General features: G+C 41.0%; 1 protein-coding gene across 3 annotated transcripts in view; it reads right to left on the bottom strand.

Moving 5' to 3' along the window:
* The window catches only part of LOC105258127 (mediator of RNA polymerase II transcription subunit 13-like), a 30,153-nt gene that overhangs the window by 6,059 nt on the left and 2,849 nt on the right, over positions 1 to 21,245 (bottom strand). For 2 of the 3 annotated variants that reach the window (XM_025412250.1, XM_011269214.2), the window contains exons 2-9: positions 10,016 to 10,364; positions 6,990 to 7,158; positions 6,092 to 6,237; positions 5,545 to 5,983; positions 4,241 to 4,390; positions 2,328 to 2,901; positions 1,939 to 2,145; positions 16 to 1,794 (exon numbers count right to left, since the gene is read on the bottom strand). In XM_025412250.1, coding sequence (XP_025268035.1) covers positions 16 to 1,794; positions 1,939 to 2,145; positions 2,328 to 2,901; positions 4,241 to 4,390; positions 5,545 to 5,983; positions 6,092 to 6,237; positions 6,990 to 7,158; positions 10,016 to 10,364 — 3,813 coding nt within the window. The remainder of the gene's footprint in view (positions 1 to 15; positions 1,795 to 1,938; positions 2,146 to 2,327; positions 2,902 to 4,240; positions 4,391 to 5,544; positions 5,984 to 6,091; positions 6,238 to 6,989; positions 7,159 to 10,015; positions 10,365 to 21,245) is intronic. The other variant, XM_025412251.1, reaches the window with a different exon arrangement.

Below are 21,245 nucleotides of genomic sequence, written 5' to 3' on the forward strand. Positions count from 1 at the left end.
TACATATACACTTACCTCATATGTGCAAGACAGTTCTCGGAAAAATGACTTGACTCTATTGATAATACAGTCACTGTCAGGTGCGACTACCACGTAAGCAACATCTCTAGGTCCGGCAAACGGCTCCAACGACAGTTTTTCCCAGAAACAGATCGCGTACGGTGACAATGATAGCCAATCGCGATCGTATCCGACGACTAGAGCGGGTATTGGTTGCGGTTCACAACGATCATCAGTGCCGCGGCCGGCTAAACGATGGAATTGTCGCCACGTAAGCGGTCCGGCGACGGTGTACGGTGCCTCCCACATACGAGTTGTACATTTCTTTTGTACCGCGTCCTGGAGCAATGGCTGCAGCGATCTCATCATCCGCACAATGTCACCGCTGCACTGAGGACCACGCGCTCTGAGAAACACCCATCGATGCACACCATTTACGCGTACGACTCTCTCATTGTGCGCGCCATCAAGCTTGCCTTGATCAAGCGCGGCAACGCAAACTTCGTTGCCGTCGTTAAATTCTAGAGTGTTAACCGTCGGCGTCAGCGTTGGATAGCTCTTTGTAGTGGCGCATATCCTAGCGGCTCGATACAGACTGCTGGCAGAGCTTTGAACAATCAAGCATTGCTCGCGCAATAATTCGAGAACGTTGGGCGATATTATATCCAGGCCATCCGGAGTTGCTTTCGCACCAGGACACGCGGCCGTGGCGAGTGAACCCTTCTTTTTCTCCGCTGGATCTTCGGCGACGCCTGTAATCTCCATTTCGTCTTCATAGAATAAACCTGCCCGGTGCGCGAGTCGGCGATTAACCACAGCGCTGAAACCGCAACTGCATCTAATAGGATCATCATCCTGGAAAAGTGCAGAGCCTGCCCACGAATTGCTGAGATAAACGCCCGCATCGGCACCCTTGATATTGCCTACTACTTTAGGTCCGGCATTGCAAACGCACAGGCTGCAACTATCGAAATTGTGATCGCGGAAGATGTTGAGTGCCGTGTCGCCTAAGAGAATATTTACTATAAGGGAATTGGATTCGGGTGCGCGAGCAGGTCCCGGTGTATCTGCCTCGATACTGTTGAGATTTTTGTTAAGATACGAGGAAGTAGTGGAAGTAGCCGGGCTTGGTTGGTCGTATGGCGGCGGTGGTGGCCTACCGGGAAGGGTGGCCGAGCGATAGGGTGGCGCCGGACTTGAAGGACAAGGTTGTTGCTGCTGCTGCTGTTGTTGTGGCTGCTGCTGCTGTTGCTGCTGCTGTTGTTGTTGTTGCTGCTGCTGTTGCTGTACGGATCCGGGTCTGGTTGGTGGAAGAGATTTCTCCGCCTGATTAGTGGAAGCTGGATTGCACTGCCAGGAAGGTCTGTACACGCAGTGCGATGGCAGTGTGATGGATGGCAGAGATTGGCTAGGCAGATTCGTGAGAGGTGCATACTTGGAAGAACCGACCATCTTGCAGATAGCTGCCGGTTTGAACACGTATGACCAATCATCGATCGGCTCCTCTTGTGGAGAGCCCATGTTAGGATAAATGTCGGGCAAGTGTCTGAGTGGACGCGTGGGCATCAGAAGTTCAGTCTGATCTATGAGAGGGTCGCTTAGCTGACAAGGCGAAGCAACCGGATTATGCTCTAGAGAAGGTGGAGTAGGAAACATCTTGGAAAGCTCTTCTGGTCGTAAAACTGTAACTCCTCGATTGTTGTTCTTATTCGTACCGTCTATTCTCGTTTCCTCGTGCAATCCACCAGATTTATTCGAGCCCGGCGGCGTTTGTATTTGTAATTGATTCAAATTCTGTAAACATTTTAAATGTACTTTTATCCATCATCTGTTATATCTTTCAAATATATTGCCGTTATAGGCAACTTTTCATTTTTGTTTGTCATTATAGCACAAAATTACATTAATTTAACTATTTACAAGTAGATGCAAACTTACCGTTTCGTCACTGGAAGTATCAGCGTCGGAATTGTCAAATATTTGATCTAAATCTTTGTAGGATGGCTGAAGACCTTCGCTAGTAAAGAGAGATCCTGGTTTAGACGGATCATCTCTCTGTCGTCTGAGACCATCAACATTTGTGCCGTTTTCTTCACCCGTTGCATCAAATTCGTATGGATCAGTTCTTCTACCAATACATTCAGCCTGCCAAATATATTTGTTAATGTAACATTAATATAATATAATATTTGTTAATATCTTTTAGCATTTTACAAATAAATAGATAGCATAATAGAGGAAACTAGAGTAAAGCAGACTACTCTTAGATATGTTTAAATATGTTCGGTTTGTAATATTAATTTTGTTTTTCATATAATACCACTTACAACTGAGACAGGTTCTTGTTTAATTTCCAACTTAGGTGCTTGAGATGCTTGGAGCGTTTGAGAGTTTATCGGTGGGTAAAGAATGTTGCTCCGATTGATCGGGGGGCCAGCGGTGTTTGTGGCCTTGAAACGCTTCACGGGGTGATTCAGCCATGCCTCCTGAAGCGAATAATCGTAGAGCCAGGACAAAGGTTGCTCGTCGTCTAAAAGAGCGCCCTCGTATTCCCTGGACGCTAAGACCGGTCGTTTCAATATCGGCCCGGGAACCGATGGACTGTGCACCTGATTGTTGCACGCGGAAGAAATGGACTTGGGCCCTTGCGATGGGGTCAAAGGTGGGGCAGTGTTTGTGTGACTGGGTGGCGGTTGCGGGCTGAGAGTCGGCATCGTGGGTTCCGCGGGCGGAACCGACGCCGGTTCAGAGTGCGGAGTCAGGAGGGGTGACGGTGCCGGGGAACCTGGCGAGCCGACCGACGGTACCGGTAAACAATCTCCTCCCGTTGGTGGTCCACGTGAATATGAAGGAGGACCGCCTGGTGGTGTACTAGGTGCTTCCGTTCTACTTAGTACCGACCTGTTTGATTTTTAAACAGATTGAATACCTTCTATAAATATGTTCACTTATCTTGTAATCGAAAATGAAATTAGTCGTGTTGTATGAATGAAAGAAAATACTAAAAGCGGCATATAATAAGCGGAAATAAGGAAGACTAAAATAATATACCAGAGACATGTTAATATTTCTCAAAGATAATGAGCTAATTATCCAAAATTAAAACAAAATACTTCAAATTTGTTTTACATGTATAAATTATGTTTATGAGGTATATCTTATATCAGTCTTCTTTATATCGTAATTACTTTAAAGTGATAGATTACTTCAAGTTATTTCTAAGTTAGTTTTAAAAATTTCTATTAAAATGTTTTTTTAATATCATTTCTTTGAATTAATGATTTTATAATATATATATAATATAATGATAAATCAACCCATTAACAAAAAATATATTCTGCACCTGTTGAAATTTAAGACGTGCATTAGTATGAATAAAAGCTTATTACAAATATATGTATTACAGATGGAGCAAAAATAAAAATCTAAAATGAGATAAATGCTAGAGGCATATTGGTCACGTGCAAAGCAAAGACAATTTGCTATGTGTGTTATATGTATAATATAAGTAAATTAATGAATGAAAGAGAAATGCACTACCAATATATGTAAAACTTAGATACTATCTACTGAATCATGCGCATGAAAACACTTGGGTCGACAAATCACATGTGAAAGTTCATTAACATGTGAAAGTTTTGTCCCTTGTTTTAACTTTTTAGGAAAGTAATATGTAAATAATAAAATTTATATAAATAATTATTAAGAAAATACACATTCTTTGTATAAATTTGCTATATATCTATTCATTGGCACGTCAAACACATTTGTACTTACTAAATATATACATCGCATTAAAATATACGTGAAAAATTGATAGAGCCTTTTATCATGGAATTTATAAGATATTAATATTATAAGACCCCATTTACCCACATAATAAGTTTTAGATACTTGATGAGACGAAATTTGCACAATTTTATAGTTTCAAGTGTGAAAATATTAGTCTGCTATTTGCCTTTTTAACGCGCGATACGATTGTTGTTAAGACGCATGCTTTACACACTTTGCAGAATAGTGATTGATGAAATCAGATTAATGAGTTATATCGTGCATCGGATTGAGAGTTATTTGGACGAATTCATATGATGGAGCTGCCGAAAGCGATGAATCTGCATGTGGGATCATTATGATCATATGTAAAACTGGCGTTATTGCAGTGACTAACATAAGAGAAGAAATGACGAAGATGATTCTCTTTCTCTTTCTTTTTATCTCGGGACCCACAGAAATTACCCACCTGGGGGCATTAGCAGGGACAGAGGGACAAGTGTCCCATTGAGTGGTAGAGCGTCGGTGAAACGGTACGACCCTCCGTCCACCTTTATCTACCCTCTCCCTCTGAATCTGAGAGGAGGCCAGGCTCTTCCAACCCCCGGGGGTCGTATACCTGCAACCGATGTATTTAACATCTTGTTTCTCTTTGTGAACGTATCTTCTTTATTCTTTATTTCACTTTATAGAGTTCTGAAGCAATGATTATTAATTTCATAAAATACCATGTATAAGAGAGACTACCCTAAAATGGAATTTCAGAAATAACAAATAATTTCTTCAAATAAATATTTAAAGTGAAGATTCAAAGATAAGTTAAGAGATAAAAATTAGTTAAAACTTGTACACACTTTTAATATCTTTGTTATTAAGTTGTGTAATTGATTGATTTATCGATTCCTTAAATATTAGCGAAACAATCACAAGTTGACATGATCAAAAAACAATTATTAACTAGAAATATATTTTTATAATCGGACATTTTACATTAGTCCCTCTCCTAATTAAAACATATAAAAAAATATGTACGCGGCGATTAGAAATTGCAGCTAATTTTTTCATTTAAATACTTCAGAACCCTTTAACTTAATTGAAATCATACTGATATTGGTACTCAATAAGTTTTGATCCTAAAAATCCATTTTTTTATAGAAGCTCAAATGCAACGCATAATAGTATCATATTTTTTATCATGTTATTGTGTGACAAATATTTATTATTTGTGTTTGAATTTTTGCTTCAAAATTATAAATGAGAAATTTATCCAGGCTCATGTGTATGCGTGTGTGTATAGCTTTATAATAATAAATGCATTAACAAGCTGATCACTAAGAATAATTGCATTTGAGTCATCTTCAAAAACTAAATTTCCATGCATACATTATAAATAACAGCATCACTCACTACTCTCTAGTCTATAACAATTTGGATATTCTACATTTTATACTCTGTGCTATAACATGCAAACAAAAACTAATAATATATGGCTATAATGGCAAGTATTACTATTATTCAACTAACATAATATATGCAGCAAAAATTAAATGTTTACTATTATGTTCATTATGCTTTTTAAAAAATTGTAATTGACTTTAGGTTACATTGCGGCTGTGTCCAAATAATGAAAAGAATCTAATATAATTATCCTATTAACGTGGACATAGTAAACAATTAATTTTTACGATGTAATATCGAAATCTAAGGAATAGGAATATAAAGACAATGTCTTTCACACGATGCAATATAATCAAAATTGAAAATGTAGCTCACTTCGAACATGAACAGGTACAGGAAGACTTTTGCGTCGGTTCCACAAACGTCCAGGTTTCAGGTTCCGTGGAAGATTCTGTTTTGGAAGCGGACACTGGCGAACTCAAAGTACATTCTGCCCACACGCGTTCCGGCAATTCGGTAGCTGCGCTCAGTTCTTGTTGCGTTAAAAGGGGTCGTTCGCAAGCGACGGGACTGCTCGGTGGTGAGAGAGGAGTTTCGGGTGGCGTATCATCCATATCCGTAACCAGGACGTAACAAGAAGGATAACGCATGCGCACGCCACCGACGAGGACCTCCACGAGAGGCGGAAGCCCGGTCTCTGGGTTACTGCCGGTACTGATCGGATAGAAATGTTTCCATTCTTCGAGAAGTTGACTATCCATACGACTCACTTGACCCGTTAATGTGCCCGCCAATCCATAAGGGGCTAGGATCACTGTAGAAAATAAAAAGAAACGTTAATACACCGATGATGAATTAACATTTTAATCATATCAACACTACATGAATGGATCTTTTTCTCTGCGTAGCAAACGGCACTTACCCTTAACACCGGATTGAGAGGTTTGGGTACGTTGTAGACATGTCTTTGTAAGATGTCGCACCGCAGGATGCTGCCTAACGTCCACACTTGCGCACACAGTACTTTCTCCGTGGACAAAGAATGCAAACGAGAACGACAGGTGGCTGCTACAAGAGTAATCAATACATATAAAGACTTTCAGCGTTTCGGAATTTTTTTATATTCGACGTCATATGTGTATCGAGCGATAAAGCAATATTCGGAACCTTTGGGTTCTATATTCTATCTAGATATTCGTGATTGTATTGTTCAAATATCAGAAATATATATCTTTCTATATTCTGTTATTTTGATTTTGCGTCTTTAAATCTCTCGTATGTTAAACACTTATAGAATTATCAGACACAAGTCTGACAATGAGTTATGACGCACGAATATCTACATAGGATACATACGTTCCGAGTATATCAAGATGTAACTAGTTTCATTCAATAAGGCATGTAAGAATAGTAAGATGTATATACACCAAGTGTATATCTTGTACATTTTTTACCCTTACATAAAAGAATATATATTTTCAAAATAATAAATATGTAAAATACAGGGCCAGATTTAAAGATTTGGAGGCTCTGGGGCAACGAAGAGGTGGAGACCTCTAACCATTTTTGAACCAAAATCAAATAGAAATGTTTACGTTGTTTAAATAATTTATCGCGAAATAACAAGGTCAAGCAATAGACCTTGTAAGTGTTGTATACCATTCGATAGGAAATTTTACCCAAAAATTTGTGTTGCAGAGGGCCCCCTCTTGTGGAGGCCCCTGGGTTTCAGCCCCTGTTGCCCCCTCTAAATTCGGCCCTGGTAAAATATAATTTCTTAATATTTGTCAAAATACTATAAAGGTGTTAAGCAAATGTACCTGCTGCAACGGTGTTTCTCGTAGCCATTATAAGGTTGCACAAACCACTTTCCTAAACGAACGAAGTCACGGGATAGCAAACACCGTTCGATCAAGTTATGCAGAGCCTTGAAAAGAAGTGACCGGCATTCGTACGACAATCCGCTTTCCCAAGAACCCTGTTCACTTTCTGTAACGACAATAAATGGTAAGATTGTAAAAAAAACAATCACACAAGATTCAGGTATAACGTTGCTGCTCTTTGTACCATGTATGACGAACAATGTAAAGGAGTATAGTAGAGTATTCTAATGCGCGCTTCGTACGGACGATCGATTTCTAAAAATACGCAGAAATAACGGTTACGCTGTTGCTGCTGCTCTAATTAAGCGAGAAGAAACGGGATGTCTCCTTTCAACGTTGCAAACATATATTTCCGCGCGGCGACCATACCTCCTATTTAATTATCACGGAGGGTCTTTACACGATAGAGCAAATAAAATCCGGTTAATATATTCGTCCAACTATCGTGGCCCGCGCGCCAGGTATCCAAATAATGGCGAAATTTAGCGTGAAAGTAATACGCGATTCGCGCATAAAATCGCGGCGAATCCCGTCGACCGACCAGTGAGCGTTTCGCGGAAGGCAGAGGAGAAGTTGACCGAGAAAACTGAAAAGTTCTAGAATCCCGCGTCTCGCTCGGGCTAGCTTTCCCCTGATTTTATTCTCACGCGACCGCCTCGAAACGCAGAGAAATACGGCTTTGCGAGAGTTTGCGCCTGCGAACAGCCAGTGTTTCGTTATATTGTTCCGGTAAAAAATGTACGTGTCGAAAGATTTATTTTTCTCGAAAGATACTCGCGTATTTTTTCCCCCAAATTACGTACAGAACGATATGCAGAAGTAATTCAACGCAGAATTAAACGCGAAATTTTTCGTTCAACGTGAGAAATTTCACGGATCCGACTTGGTCGATGGTCTTTTACAATCACGCGCGTTGCACAGCAACGCGTATCGTGCCGTTGAGAATCACTGGGTAGGAGAGAACACGTGTTCCGTCGATCGATATGACCGGAGCCTGAGGGAGTTGCATCTCTCATGGACCACTAGCCGCGGTGGTCTCGTTGCACAGCCCGCGTCTCCCAAAATCCGAACATTCATCCGAGAAACATCCTTATCGCGCGTGACGATGGAACACGTTATTCTCGACGACAAAACGCAATATTATTTTCCCTCATCGAGAGATCATCGTTTTCACGCGTAATTTTCATGTCTACTCCAACATCAATTATCCCTCGCGCCTCTTACAGGGGATAAAGGAGACACGACGCAGTTGCGTCTTCAATTCTATATTCTCTCGATTGGATTATAAACTAATAATATTCTCCCCTCGCGAAAAAAAAAAAAAAAAAATCGTTATCCGATAAGAGCGGGGCGAGACGCGCACACGAGCGCACGACACGCGCGACAGCTTATTTGAAACCTGTGCGAGACATCGCCAACGATCGGCGACTTTGATTCTACGAGAGCGAGCCGTCGACCCCATCGCGATGCTATACGTTTTTAATCTTAACGGTTCGGCCGGTTAGTCGTCGTTTCGCAATTGGTGCACTCCGGCGCGGCGCAGCGCGCGGCGCGCCGCGCGATGCACACAACATAGTGGATCTATACGTTGCGCGCTGCAACGAGTTGCAGACAAGTGCATGGTTCAGCGACCCCGTGTCGAGAAACGCCGCCGGGGCCTCTGGTCCGGCGCGGCTCGAACGTTGGTCCGTTGCACGGCGTTACCGCTGCACACAACGCAACCTTTTCGAGCAAAAGCACACAGTGGGAAGAGAGGTCATCGTCGATCGAGACACTAGAGTACTACGGAGTCATAAGAATCGGAGCGCGCTAAGAATCAACGTGTGCAAAAAAAGATTTAAGCAGAGTAATTTAATCGACATTCTGTTTTGAGAATGTTTGTGATTGATCGATCCGTCGATTGCTCCGTTTATTAAAATCAATCTCCGATTAATCGCTCCGTTTATTGCTCAAATTTTTTCGCGTGTTTATCGGCTGCACAGACGTCTTCAACGTACGTCACTCGGCTCTATTTTTCATCTCGAAACGGTATAAATATAATATATCGAAAGGATTTTATAATTTAATGATACGTTCGAGATAACTTTAAAACGAACATTTATGATATGATTCGAGGAACAGCTCGTGTGTTACGCGTATAATAAAAATGAATTGTTTAACGTCTAAAGGAAGAAATAACTCCAGTTGCGAGTGATAATTTTATGTATGATTCATGAGGTACCGCGTTTATATACGCCAGTGATTATCGCGGTAATCTAAGAACTAAGCGAGTTTCACTTTTAATCGTATTCCTTTTTTTCTCCGCAGCTTTTAATGCCGTTGTTTCCGATCGAAAAGAATACTTTATACATGTATTTTTTATTCGCACACGTATGTAATGTCCGTCAAGAGCGCATTTGCAAATCCGGTAATGCAACGTAGTCCCTTCGTGTCTCTTACGTGTCGAAACTTCCTCTTGGAAAGTACGTAATAAAAGTTAGCTTAGTCACGGTTTCCTTGCTGGCGTTAGGTAAAGCACCGTACATACAACGGCGTATAAACACCGCGTAATTGCTACTTCCAAGTCCTACATAGATGGTATACCGTATATCGCGCTTGATTATTACGAATTTAGACTGCCAAGAATTTTTTTGTCGTCTCCTCTTCCCCTCTGCGAAGAACGAAGATTCATTTTCAAGGTTTCGATCGACTGTCCATTTTTCCTCTACAAAATCTGCCGCTTTAAGGTACGCGAACCTACTTATGCGAATGTGATAAGAATGAGTGATAAGGATCTATAAAAAACTAAATTATATAAAACAAAATATTATAAATAGCAAGTAAAAATAATATAAAATAAATTACCGTGCGTCATCTAGCGAGATAGCCTTTACAAGCCGAGGCTCCCTAGTCTCGACTTCCGGAAGTCCTCGGTGAGGCGAAACGCGTTTCCGGGGGCAAGGCGGAGGATACATTATACTCACCGCAAGCGATGAGCTCCGGTGATACCAGACCGGAGAGATCGGGTTCCTCGCCGTACCAGAAGATCCAGAGCTCCTTGGCGGCGGTGAGGGAGAGCGGCGGGGGCGCGGGCGAGGGCGCGATGCCCAGGTCGAAGATGCCAGCCCCGGGCGCCGAAGCGGCGGCGTTGGCAGCGGCTGCCGGCCCGGCAGTGGCCGGCGTGGCGGCCACTCGTCGCCATACGCACAGAATGTCACCAGCTAAACATCGCGAGAAACTCGACAACACCGGATCCTCGAGGGGGGTGCCACCGAACCCGCCTGCCACTTCTCCCCACACGAGTTTTCTCCATTTTATACCGCAGAGGGATGTCTGAAAGATAAAGAGGAATATTAGCGATTTCGCCTACAATCACAAATGTATCGATGAAACCATATATATATATTTATTTATAATATTATATTATTAATAATAATTAGAGAAAAGGAGCGATATCGCCGCTATAGATGGTTTCAATGAATTGTTGATTAAAAAATCCCGGAATTCTGTTCATTTATTCTATTCGCGGGATTTAGTTTTCTAGATTTTCCGTGCATCGGTTCCGATAAATTTGTGGAAATTATCAAGCGAAATATGAATGTAAAAAATATTTATGACGGAACAAAAGGTAACATTGACCGTGACCAGTCGGGTAGCTTTAGAACGCGAACGAAGATGTTAAATCGCAAGGTAATAAATTATCCTTTGAACGGCAAAACATGCATTACCCAGTAAAATACACATATGTAGCGTACTCGCGCGGTTCTTGATCGTCGAGAAAGCAACATCGGGTCGGTCCTTGACCTTACGGTAGTGTTTCTATTTGTCACGCGATATGACAAGTCGTTATTCAAATATACGTTATCGCATATATATTATTGTATCGCGATGGTTTTAGCAAATAATTAGGCATGCGCAGGGGCTAATTGCTCGATTGATTAATTCAAAGTGTTCCACTTAAGATACTTCCAACCCACATTTCCTATCCACATTTCGATCCTGTATTAAAAGCTACTTGACCTTATAAAATATTCAATATCCCGTTGACATTAAATCACTCGACTTTAATCGATGTTTCGTAGTAAAAATAGGGACATTCTAGAGCGAAAAACAAAATTTCTCTCGCAGGATTATACATTTTCTAGTAAAATTTCTTCGAGATTGGGATAACGTGTAACCACTTCAACAACTTTCTCTCCGACATAGATTTATATTTCGAGATGACCATTCACTTTTCTTCCTACGCATCTGTTAGTTTTCTTTCGAAAATCAATTTTGTTCTTTATTTATTAACGTCTACATTTCTTCAGTTTAGACTTGTACAAAGAAGGACCAAAATAGAGCGAAATATTGACGTGTAAAATGATAAATAGTTGAAATAATTGCCATTCCAGATTCGCGCAATTCGCATTCAGACTCTCTCACTCTCTTCGCTTAACATTAGAGAAAGAAAGACCTCGTTTACTTTCTCTATTCATTATTCGTAATGTAATACGATGAAAGATATAGCTGTCGGCAAAACATACCGAGATTTTTTCCATACTAAAAATAACATGCGTACAGAATCGATCGCAACGTATAAGGTCAAAGCCGCGATCTTGATTCGCACGTATTTATCGCATCGCACTGACGGAAAATCGCCTTATCTCCGTTAACGAGAGAGAGGGAGCGAGAGAGAGAGAAAGAGAGAGAGAGAGAGAAAGAGGGAGTCCATTCACCCCGATTTGGTATCTTCATCGTACCTGATTCGCGCGCTTTCCGCCGTTGTCCCTCGAGATTAGGTCTCGTCGCGCGGTCAACGGCGAATCATCGACGCGCGTCCTTAGAGTCGATCGTACGCACGCGTGCGCGACGCATTTCGCGCCTCGTCCCGAGATGCACGCGCGCGTAAACTCCCGATTGATGATGAGAGCGGCGACAAACGTATTTCCTAGACACGCACGAATACGTATACGTCCTCTTCTCTTCCTCATTCGTGTATCAAAAAAATTTGCCGATCGCGCGGCATCTTTGAGAATGATTTCGTCTCGTTGCAATTTCCATGCTACGCGTAATATATGCGGTAAAAAAAAATGTCTTTTTGCTTTTATGGTAACCACGTACATTCTGGAAAATGAACGTGGGATATATCGTGCGACGCCATTGCCGATGCACTCGAGGGCTCGGACCGCTTTGAGAGACGCGACCGCGCGCACGCGCACACGGTCGCGGAGTGGGCGCGCGCCGGCGGTCCAATCGGTGCCAGGCGTCTTCTTACGTCAGAGAACCAGCTGACATAATCGGAACGATTCAAATGTGTATACAGCCACCGCACAGGCAGGTAATAAGATCTTGGCATCTTCGGGGATCGTAATGCGAGCGTTAACGTCGAGAGAATTTGACGTTAAGAGCGCGTAGATTTAAGTAAAATAGGCTACGCGTAAAGAGATGCTTCTTACGATACTTTTACAATTTATTTCAAAGCAATTATTTGAATAGATTTATTTAGAGGGCTCTTGTAGTCTCTTTGTCATTTTTATTTTAATGTAATCAGCAATTTTTTTTTCAATATACTATAACTTGATAAAATAGCATACGTCGATTATTCTATGAAATAAAGAGAAGAGCGCTCTCTGCATTGACCCGATCATATATTTTCGGTGGCATTTCATGGTAGCGGATGTGTTAAGTTTCGTCGAAACGTGGCGACCGATCGATAGGAATTTCCTCCGAAAATCGGGGGCATCGCCTTTGGAGACGATTGCGCCTGTCAGTGACTGGCCAGGGTAGCTCCGATTTCCGCGTTATTTTCTCGTATGCCTCGAACGAGACGCATAAATATCGAATGCCAATTCGAGACTATCCTCGTGTCACGATTCAATTTTTTTTAACGAGTCGAATTATCAACAGCCATCGTTCGTCGACGCGACCGCATCGTCGCGAGGAGACGGGAATCTCGGGCAATTACGCGGTTACCGCTCGCTGTCCCCTCGTGGCGAGAGAGCATCTCTTTCTCGAGAGTGCGTGGTACGTGGCGGCCGAGTCTCGTGGAGGCGTAACGATCGGTCGATACGCTCCGCGCCTTCCGCGGAGAGGACGAGCACGGCATATCGCACATCGTCGGAAGGTAGGGACGTCGCCCGCGTAGTGGCGCCTGTTACACACCGACGCGGTATACGTGTGTGTGCATGTTGTGTGCCACCACGGTACGGTGGTGAGACAAAATATTCGCGCACCGACCGACGAGAAAGAGAGAGAGAGAGAGAATACCGAAGGCGCCCGCCGTAACGCTACGGGGCTGTCAAGCCCGCTGATCAATACAAGCAAGGCGACGTGCAAGGCCGCCCGCGTGGGCTCGCGTTCGACTCGACTCGGGGAACCCCCATATCCCCTCGAACCATCCGTCCACGCGCGCCACTGTGCCTCTCTCTCTCTCTGCTCCTCTACCTTCGAACAGCCTCCTCCTCCTCCTCCTCCTCTCTCGATTCTCCTGTGCTGTCTCTCCTCCACTCCCCTATACCTTTTTCTCGCGCGTCCACGGGGAGATCCGACCGATGGTCAACATGTCGCGCGAGATTCGCATTCTAGACATGACTACGTATTGTGATAATTTCATAGTTCGGAGGATACGTTTCAATGGTCGCATATGATAAGCATGCAGAACACTTGGAATCTGTAAACAATCTTAAGTATGAGACTTGTAAATCTCTGAACATCGTACGAGATAAAATGATATTGTTGTATTCTTTAAGGATGTTTTGTACCTATTTTCAAAATATTGAGAATTTAATGGAAATTGTACAGAATGTCCTTACATATGTTTAGAATCTTCAGTACAATTTTTAAATCTATTCACTAAAGCGTTCACAAGTTATAAGGATTTTATTTTGCACCGAATTAACATGTGTTCTTATGGGAAACGTATAACCACGTCGATTCAAATGACAAATACATGGAAATAATAGTCAGAATTTGTTTAAAATTTGCAAAAATTTAGATACAGAGGAAATATTTGGTCAAATAATATTATACAAGTACTAACTGGTTAAAAAGATATTAAATATAATTCAATGAAGTTAACCATGTGTATCTGTCATAAGGCGAAATTCTCTGCCAAAAGTTAATCATTTCGATTAATAAAATTCGGAATATTTCAGTAAAAACGCAATAAATATTAAAAAATACATATCTGCACTGTAGCTAAGATTCAAATTATAATTCCTCACAATTTTTCATACTCAAAATACACCAAAAGTGGATATTCGTCAATATTGATTTTCAGCTACTCTTTGCTGGGATGGTACATACAAACATCCTTAAAATGCAGTATCGAAACGTCTATTAAGAAAAGAAAAAGAGTCAATTATTAATACGAAGGGGTCCGTAAATGTTGCAAAGACGATTGTACGTAATTTATGCGCGTAACATGGCAATTTATTGCGCGATACCACACGCAGACCGCAATTCCGCCCGAGCGGAAAATTAACAGGTATCATTATCGGCAATGATAAAGCACGGAGCGGAGAAAAACGTAGGCGCGCGGGTACGCTACGCGAGGAGACGCGCGTGGAGACGGGGTTGGAGAGAGTCTCGCGACGAAAATATCTCTCAATATGACATATCATCGATGTGGGGTATCCCGCGTTCTATTTTTATTGCGCTGCAACGTATTTACGGTACTCGGAGAGCATTCCTCCGCCTGCTATAGGTTCCCATTTCTGTTACTGCCCTCCTTACGCCCGCCGCCGTTAAAGCCGCACGAACATTACGTCGCGTGCGTGTGCGTAACGAGGCAGAATTCTCCTCGCGAGTCGAGCCGCTCGCTCGAAAGTAGATTCACGGATTCTCGCTACCACAACCGCCTTAGCGAGCCTGCCTGCCTGCCACGGTAGATTCCTGCACAACTTGACGTTCCGTTTCTATACAGGGTGTCCCGTGACGACATCGTGCGCCTTTCGTCTAGAAAGTCCTTCGATTCTTTCGACTCGATTTTTCCCTCGACGAGAAGCAGCTGACGGAAGATGGAGGAACTCTCCTCGGATCTTTCTCGAATTAAATTTCTATTCCACGCTCGAGTATATTGGAATTGATATTGTTCCAATAGCATAGGGCGGAAATAAAAGAACACCGCGTTAACATTGAAAATGCGTTGGGTATTATCCGCGTGAGAAGCGCGGAGGTGCTTGGCCAAGACTACCGCCGATGCTGCGATTCAACAATCAACCGCTGAGATCTAACGTTTCGAGACGACGAGCGAGTTTCCGCGGGGCAAAGGCTCTTTTATCGCGTACGCAAACGTACAACCTCGCGCCTCTTTTGAACGAAATAAATTTATGCGCGAAGCTTTATATAACTCGTCTACTTGTCTTCCGCGAAAGAGCTTCCCGAAGAAGAAATCGAGAATCGGCTATTATTGTACAGGACCGAGACCGGGACAAGGTTTTAAAAATTGAGAAACGAGTTTCGAGTTCTCACTTACAAGTTATTCCATTGTACGAGAGATTAGATAAACTGTATTAAGTTTTCCAGAGATGACGTTACGAGAGCAAGATGCACTGACATTTCCAAGTATGATGACGCGATTATTAGGTACGGTGAAGCGTAACGATTATTAGACGACAGAAACGAATCGATCGCTAACTAATGGAAGTAAAACTAAACTAGTGAGATTCGGAACGAACGGGGAGAGGTTAAGCAGCCGATGATCCGTTCGATCGAGAGAAAGCAAATGCTGTAACAATGGATCTCGTTATAGTCGCGATTATTCGAGTCTGATACGATGGTTAAAGATTTTTTAATTTTGTCTCGTTGAATTTTGTACAAGTATTCCAGTCTTTCTCTTCAGTTGTTGAATTTCGAGATTAGGAAAAATAATTATAAATTTAGTATCTTTGTTGTATAAAAAAATGAAATATAAGACAGAATTCCATATTCATAAAATATTTAAAAGACTAGTATAAAAGAAAATAAAATACAAGACAGAATTCTATATTCATAAAATATTTAAAAATAAAAGTAATTTCATAAAATTACTTTCAAATGCATTTTCACGAGCGTAGAATTGAAAAGATTATATATCTTTTTCACGATGCACGTTGATATTTTCGATAGACCTGCATATTTTCTACATACGCGGTCATTGTAAATTTCCATTCCATATGAGTAAACTGGTTACGACTAACTCGAAATTCACTCTGTTTATCCCGTAAAACCGCAGAGTATTCGCCGCAAAAGACTACATTATGCATCGTGCGTCATTAGTAATGTCAGCTTTTATTCCATATTGTTCTTTCACGTACGAGCACCGCTACGAAAGATGCTTGAATGCCTCACCTTGAAGATCGGGCCGCTAACCGCAGCTTTCTTTTCGAAAAATAGACACACATGCTTCGCGAGGACTCGCAAAACTCCTTTCGCTACGAAAAGTAAAATATCTATAATTTGCGACGAGAAACGTGGGCGAGATGTGGATGCGAATGTAATAATCGTAACGCAATAATCTTGCCCAGATTTTGCGACTTGGCGGTACATAGCAACACTCCGATCTTGAGTTTCGTATTTAAAGTGCGCATATACCAAGCATTATTAATATTTATTATAACAATTTATCAATGTAACTCGGAAGCACTACATTCACGCGACATTCGCATAAAACGCACGTATATGCATGCGGCTACATAACGAATACGTCAATAATGTATACGCTTTATAAGTGCTAACAGACTTGTTTACAAACTGTTTATGAAAGCGGAATATCTTAAAATTGCTAAAATATTGCAACGAGTTATGGTGTTAAAGAATTCTATGGTCTTCAGAGCGTTTCGAACGTTTGCGAATTCTTAATGAAGAATATTCTTGTGCAAATTTTATATCCTATAAATGAAAAATTGACAAGAAAGTGGAAAGGAAAATTTAATATAAATCTCTCATTAATGTGTTTCTAATATATTCGATTAAAAAAATTCGAAAGAGAGATTTTCGCTTAGCGAAGGACACCCTGTATACCGTTCGCTTCCTAATCGGTCACGTTATCCTCGCGCGCGTTCTATTTTTATGCCGCAGGGATTTCGAAGGAAAGGAGCAAGGATGCAGCAGGAGGAGAGGCCGAGACAGAGAGACCGAGTTTCGAACCTGAGATGAGCGAGCAACCGACGATTCTGGCCGTTGTCTCAGCGGGGGAATCGGCCAAGGGGACGCCGAAGAGGGCTTCCCCCGCGCGTCGCGTGTCCTCCCCCCCCCTCCCTATCCCCCGGCGCTCAAATCGCGGTTTAGATAGTTTAAAATTCGCCTCGACAATCGCCTTTGTGCCCCGAGCTGCGCGGCACCTCGGTCGATTCCACCGGCCCCGCCGGTATATTTTCCTCGGAAACCGTACGCATAGTAACGGAATCGCCGCCTTTCATCTCTCGCGGCGGATTCTTTCTCGGATTCGGCCTCTTTTTCTCTCCAATTCATAGACTCGCAGTCGCTCGACATTTTTCACCGTGAGTTTCCTCTTTGTCCCGTTCCTCTCGTTATTTTTGCTCTAAAACGATTAATTGTTGTCAATGAATTTTGACGAAAATTTGTGTCGAGCGAAGGAATCCACCAGGATTGTGATATCGGTAAATTTTTATGGGAGACTGTCGACAGACACGAAATGCAGGTAATATCGTTATACGCGACGTGTAGCGAGATTTGTACCGATAACGACGGGACTTGGTCCGATTTGAACGATTAATTCATTGACGTTTCAATAATCACGTACAATGATCACGAACAGCGATCGGCGAGTCAAAGTGTATAGTATATATAAAGTATATATAAAGAACCTTCTTAAAATACATCTTTACGTGAGTGTGTATTGGACACGAGATGATCGAGCATTTCTAAATACGGCAATGTCAATACGGCAAGTCACTTGTGAATAAAAGCAACGCATCCGGACATCCGATGTGAGCCAGATGGAATGGTTGCAAATCGATCGCGTTTTGTAATCTTATTCGAAAAGCTGACCAAAAATGATAAAATTTTTTCATTTCGAGATAAAGATGACGAATAAAAATTGTCTAAATATTTCTTGCAATTTTATAAATTTTTTAATAGATGTTGTTATTTGATATCGTTCTTATTAATCAAATGAAATATATTTCTTTCATTTTGTGTTTTGCATCTTTTTCAAATTCTACTACTTCTCAATACTACTACTTTTCGTCGTAGAGAATCTAAATTCTATCGATAAATAAAACAATGTATATTTTAGTGACAAAAGTACGAGGAAAAACGACACACGTAAAGGCAAAGCGAAACTCGACTCGAGGTTTCGAGGCTCTTCTATAGTTGTAACTCGCGTCCTCGCAAGAGTCGGTGCAAGGCTTTCACCTAGACTGGGCGGGGGACCCCCTCCCCTCCGATCCGCGGCTTCCCCTACTGTCTCTCTCCTGCCGGAGAGCACCAGTTTCAGCATAATCTAGCCGACTGACTTGGTCGGTGCCGCGAGGAGACGCCGCGTGCCTGACGTATCTACGCCTGGCGAACGCGGGGAGTCACTGGAACGCTACGACGTGGCTGCGTAAAGTTGCCCAGCGGTTCCCAAACCGGCGCGAAAATCACGACATGGAATATATACAGGGTGATTCTTTATTAGCGAAACGGAAAGCGAGTAATATCACGTAAAAAAAAAAGAGAAAATGGAGAAAAATTTATGTAAAGAAAAATTTTGTCTGCACGAGACGATTTGTACTTGAGAAACTCGCGGATTTGAAAATTAACATTTTTTTTTCTCTGCTGTCACCTTGCGTAATTTCCAATTATATACAGGGCGTTTCTTAAGTGCGAAAAATTTTAGGAAATTATTCTTTGTTGAAAATTAAGGGGGGGTTTTCATATAAACATATACTTTTACATTCCTCCCTATGGAGTTACACTCCTGCAAAAATGGAGGTAAAAATTAGATTTTTTTCTCAAATTTGGCACAAGTTAAAGAAATGAAATTTGAATATTTTCTACTAATAAAAAGATAATTTATTAATATTTTTTTCAGCCTCTTGTATTGTTACAAGAGGATAAAACTAGTTTTTAATGTTTATATGAAAAACTTATTAAGAAACCTATTATGTACGAGTTATAGATCAATAAATTCATTCCCCGATTATAATAAAAATATGAATACAAATATTAAACGCAAATTAAAATAATGGACTACTTTTGAGCAGGCATCTGTCTTTCCGTAAAATTTCTCTTCGAAAAACTTTTTTTTTCGCGTCATAAACTCGAGGATAAAAATATAAAGAACTTTTTAAATAAAATTTGAAATCATTTTAAATTTAAATGTTAGTTGTATTAATGTCATGCCATTGTTTGTCTAGAACTAATTTATCTAATAAATTAATAATTTTAAATACAAAATTTAAAGAATAATTTAAAAGAAATACTTGACATCTAAAATAAAATTAAGAAATACAAATCATATATATATATATATATATATCGATAAGTATTAATCTATTGATTGAAGAAGAAGCATGCCAAGCGGTCAATGAATTAACATGACACATTTAAATAATCACTTTTGATTGACGCAACTAGAATATAATTATGCGGTCGGAAAATTTCAGAATCTCTTTTGCCATTTGATACTACCTATCTGCTATTGAATAAAGAAGTCGGTTGATTTCCACTATAGCGCAAAATGTAATCGCAGCACAATTGCTTCTGGGAGTTGCTGCGAGTTGAAGAAGAAGAAGAAGAGAATGGATGAACCGACTCCCCATATATGCAACCATTAAATTGCACCTTTCGAGCCGACGTTACCTTGTGTTATTGCAAAAAGCGACCGCAGCTATGTCAAGGATGTCGATTGGACCAAAAGAAGCTTCAACGATGAGAAATTTTACTTTGATTAATCGACCAGTGAAGCGTTCCGCGTAAATAACTACGCAATGCGTTTTTATTTTCGCTGACAATGAAAATGCGCTGAAATCGAAACCCCGCTTTATCGATGCTTTAATTGCGCGTATCACAGATCTGGCGAAAATTCTCGGCAGAGTAAGCTAATCAAAACCATGTGTCATTATCTGGCGTACATATTATTATCTCGTCGCTCGTTTAATTCGATCAAGTGCGCGATATTGACCCGCGTTTCTCGTCAATGAGCGTCGCTGTCTCGTAATTGAGTACCACTGTGTGAGAGTATTATTCTTACGTGCCATACCGCTCGAGTTTTACTCGCGAATACACGGGACCGTAGGCACAAAAAACCACCGCGAGCGATTTCTTTGTAGTTCTTTCCTGTCGGTGCGGGGCTTGTAAGGTGTATGTACATCAACGCGTTACACGTCGTCTTAATTAAGACCAATGGATCATTACACGTTTCACGTTGTCGGGCTCGACCTGAACCTGGGACAATCCTGATCATGCAAGCTTTACTCGAAAAAAAAAGACAATATCTTGCGCGTCAAATTACTTGTATATTATTACGAGAAAAATGTCGAATTTCGAATAAGTGAGAGCTGATAAAAGTTGAAATTTAAATTTTTCAGTCATCGACAAAAATACATCTTATTGCTTCTATTATTTATGCTTATTGGAGATTGCATGTAGGAATAAAAAAGGTTTTAATAGTATTTTATCTACTTTAAAAACTTGAAAAAATGTTTATATTAATAAATACAATTAATTATGATAATTAAACGCAACGTGTGCAAGATGCAAACGTTTACTTTCCATTTTTCATGGAGCGTTAATAAGTTTGGAACAAATTATCGACAAATTATGTCCAAATACTGAAAAGTGCGACTTTATGCAAACCGATTTCTGATATTTGGTAAATATTAATTAGGCGAGCAGGGTATAACCGATCGCGTTTGAATTCTGGGAATGTCAAGCGAATTAATTTCCTCGAAAAAATCTATCGATGTGAATTCATTATCAGTAAGAGACTATGTTGCAAAAAGAGACGATTATAGATATTTCATGTTAAGCTAAACAGATGTACATATACGATTGCTAAATTCACAATTTATTTCCGTTTCTAGCGAAAAGCTCATAACGTTTTTCCCTTTATAAGCGTAATTAATTATTCGTGTCATTACTTGCGACTGGCATCTAATTAAATCGTATTAACTTCTGATATATATATGTATACACTCGTGCCGTTATAAAGAACATAACAGGGATGTCAAGTATTGCGATCAAACGGCTTTGATAGATTGTGCGCGGACTTATACATTATCGCGTTTAATCGAATAAAACTAT

This window comes from Camponotus floridanus, unplaced genomic scaffold (genome assembly GCF_003227725.1).
Source record: "Camponotus floridanus strain SB8 unplaced genomic scaffold, Cflo_v7.5 scaffold5, whole genome shotgun sequence".
In the NCBI taxonomy this organism is placed as follows: Eukaryota; Metazoa; Arthropoda; class Insecta; order Hymenoptera; family Formicidae; genus Camponotus; species Camponotus floridanus.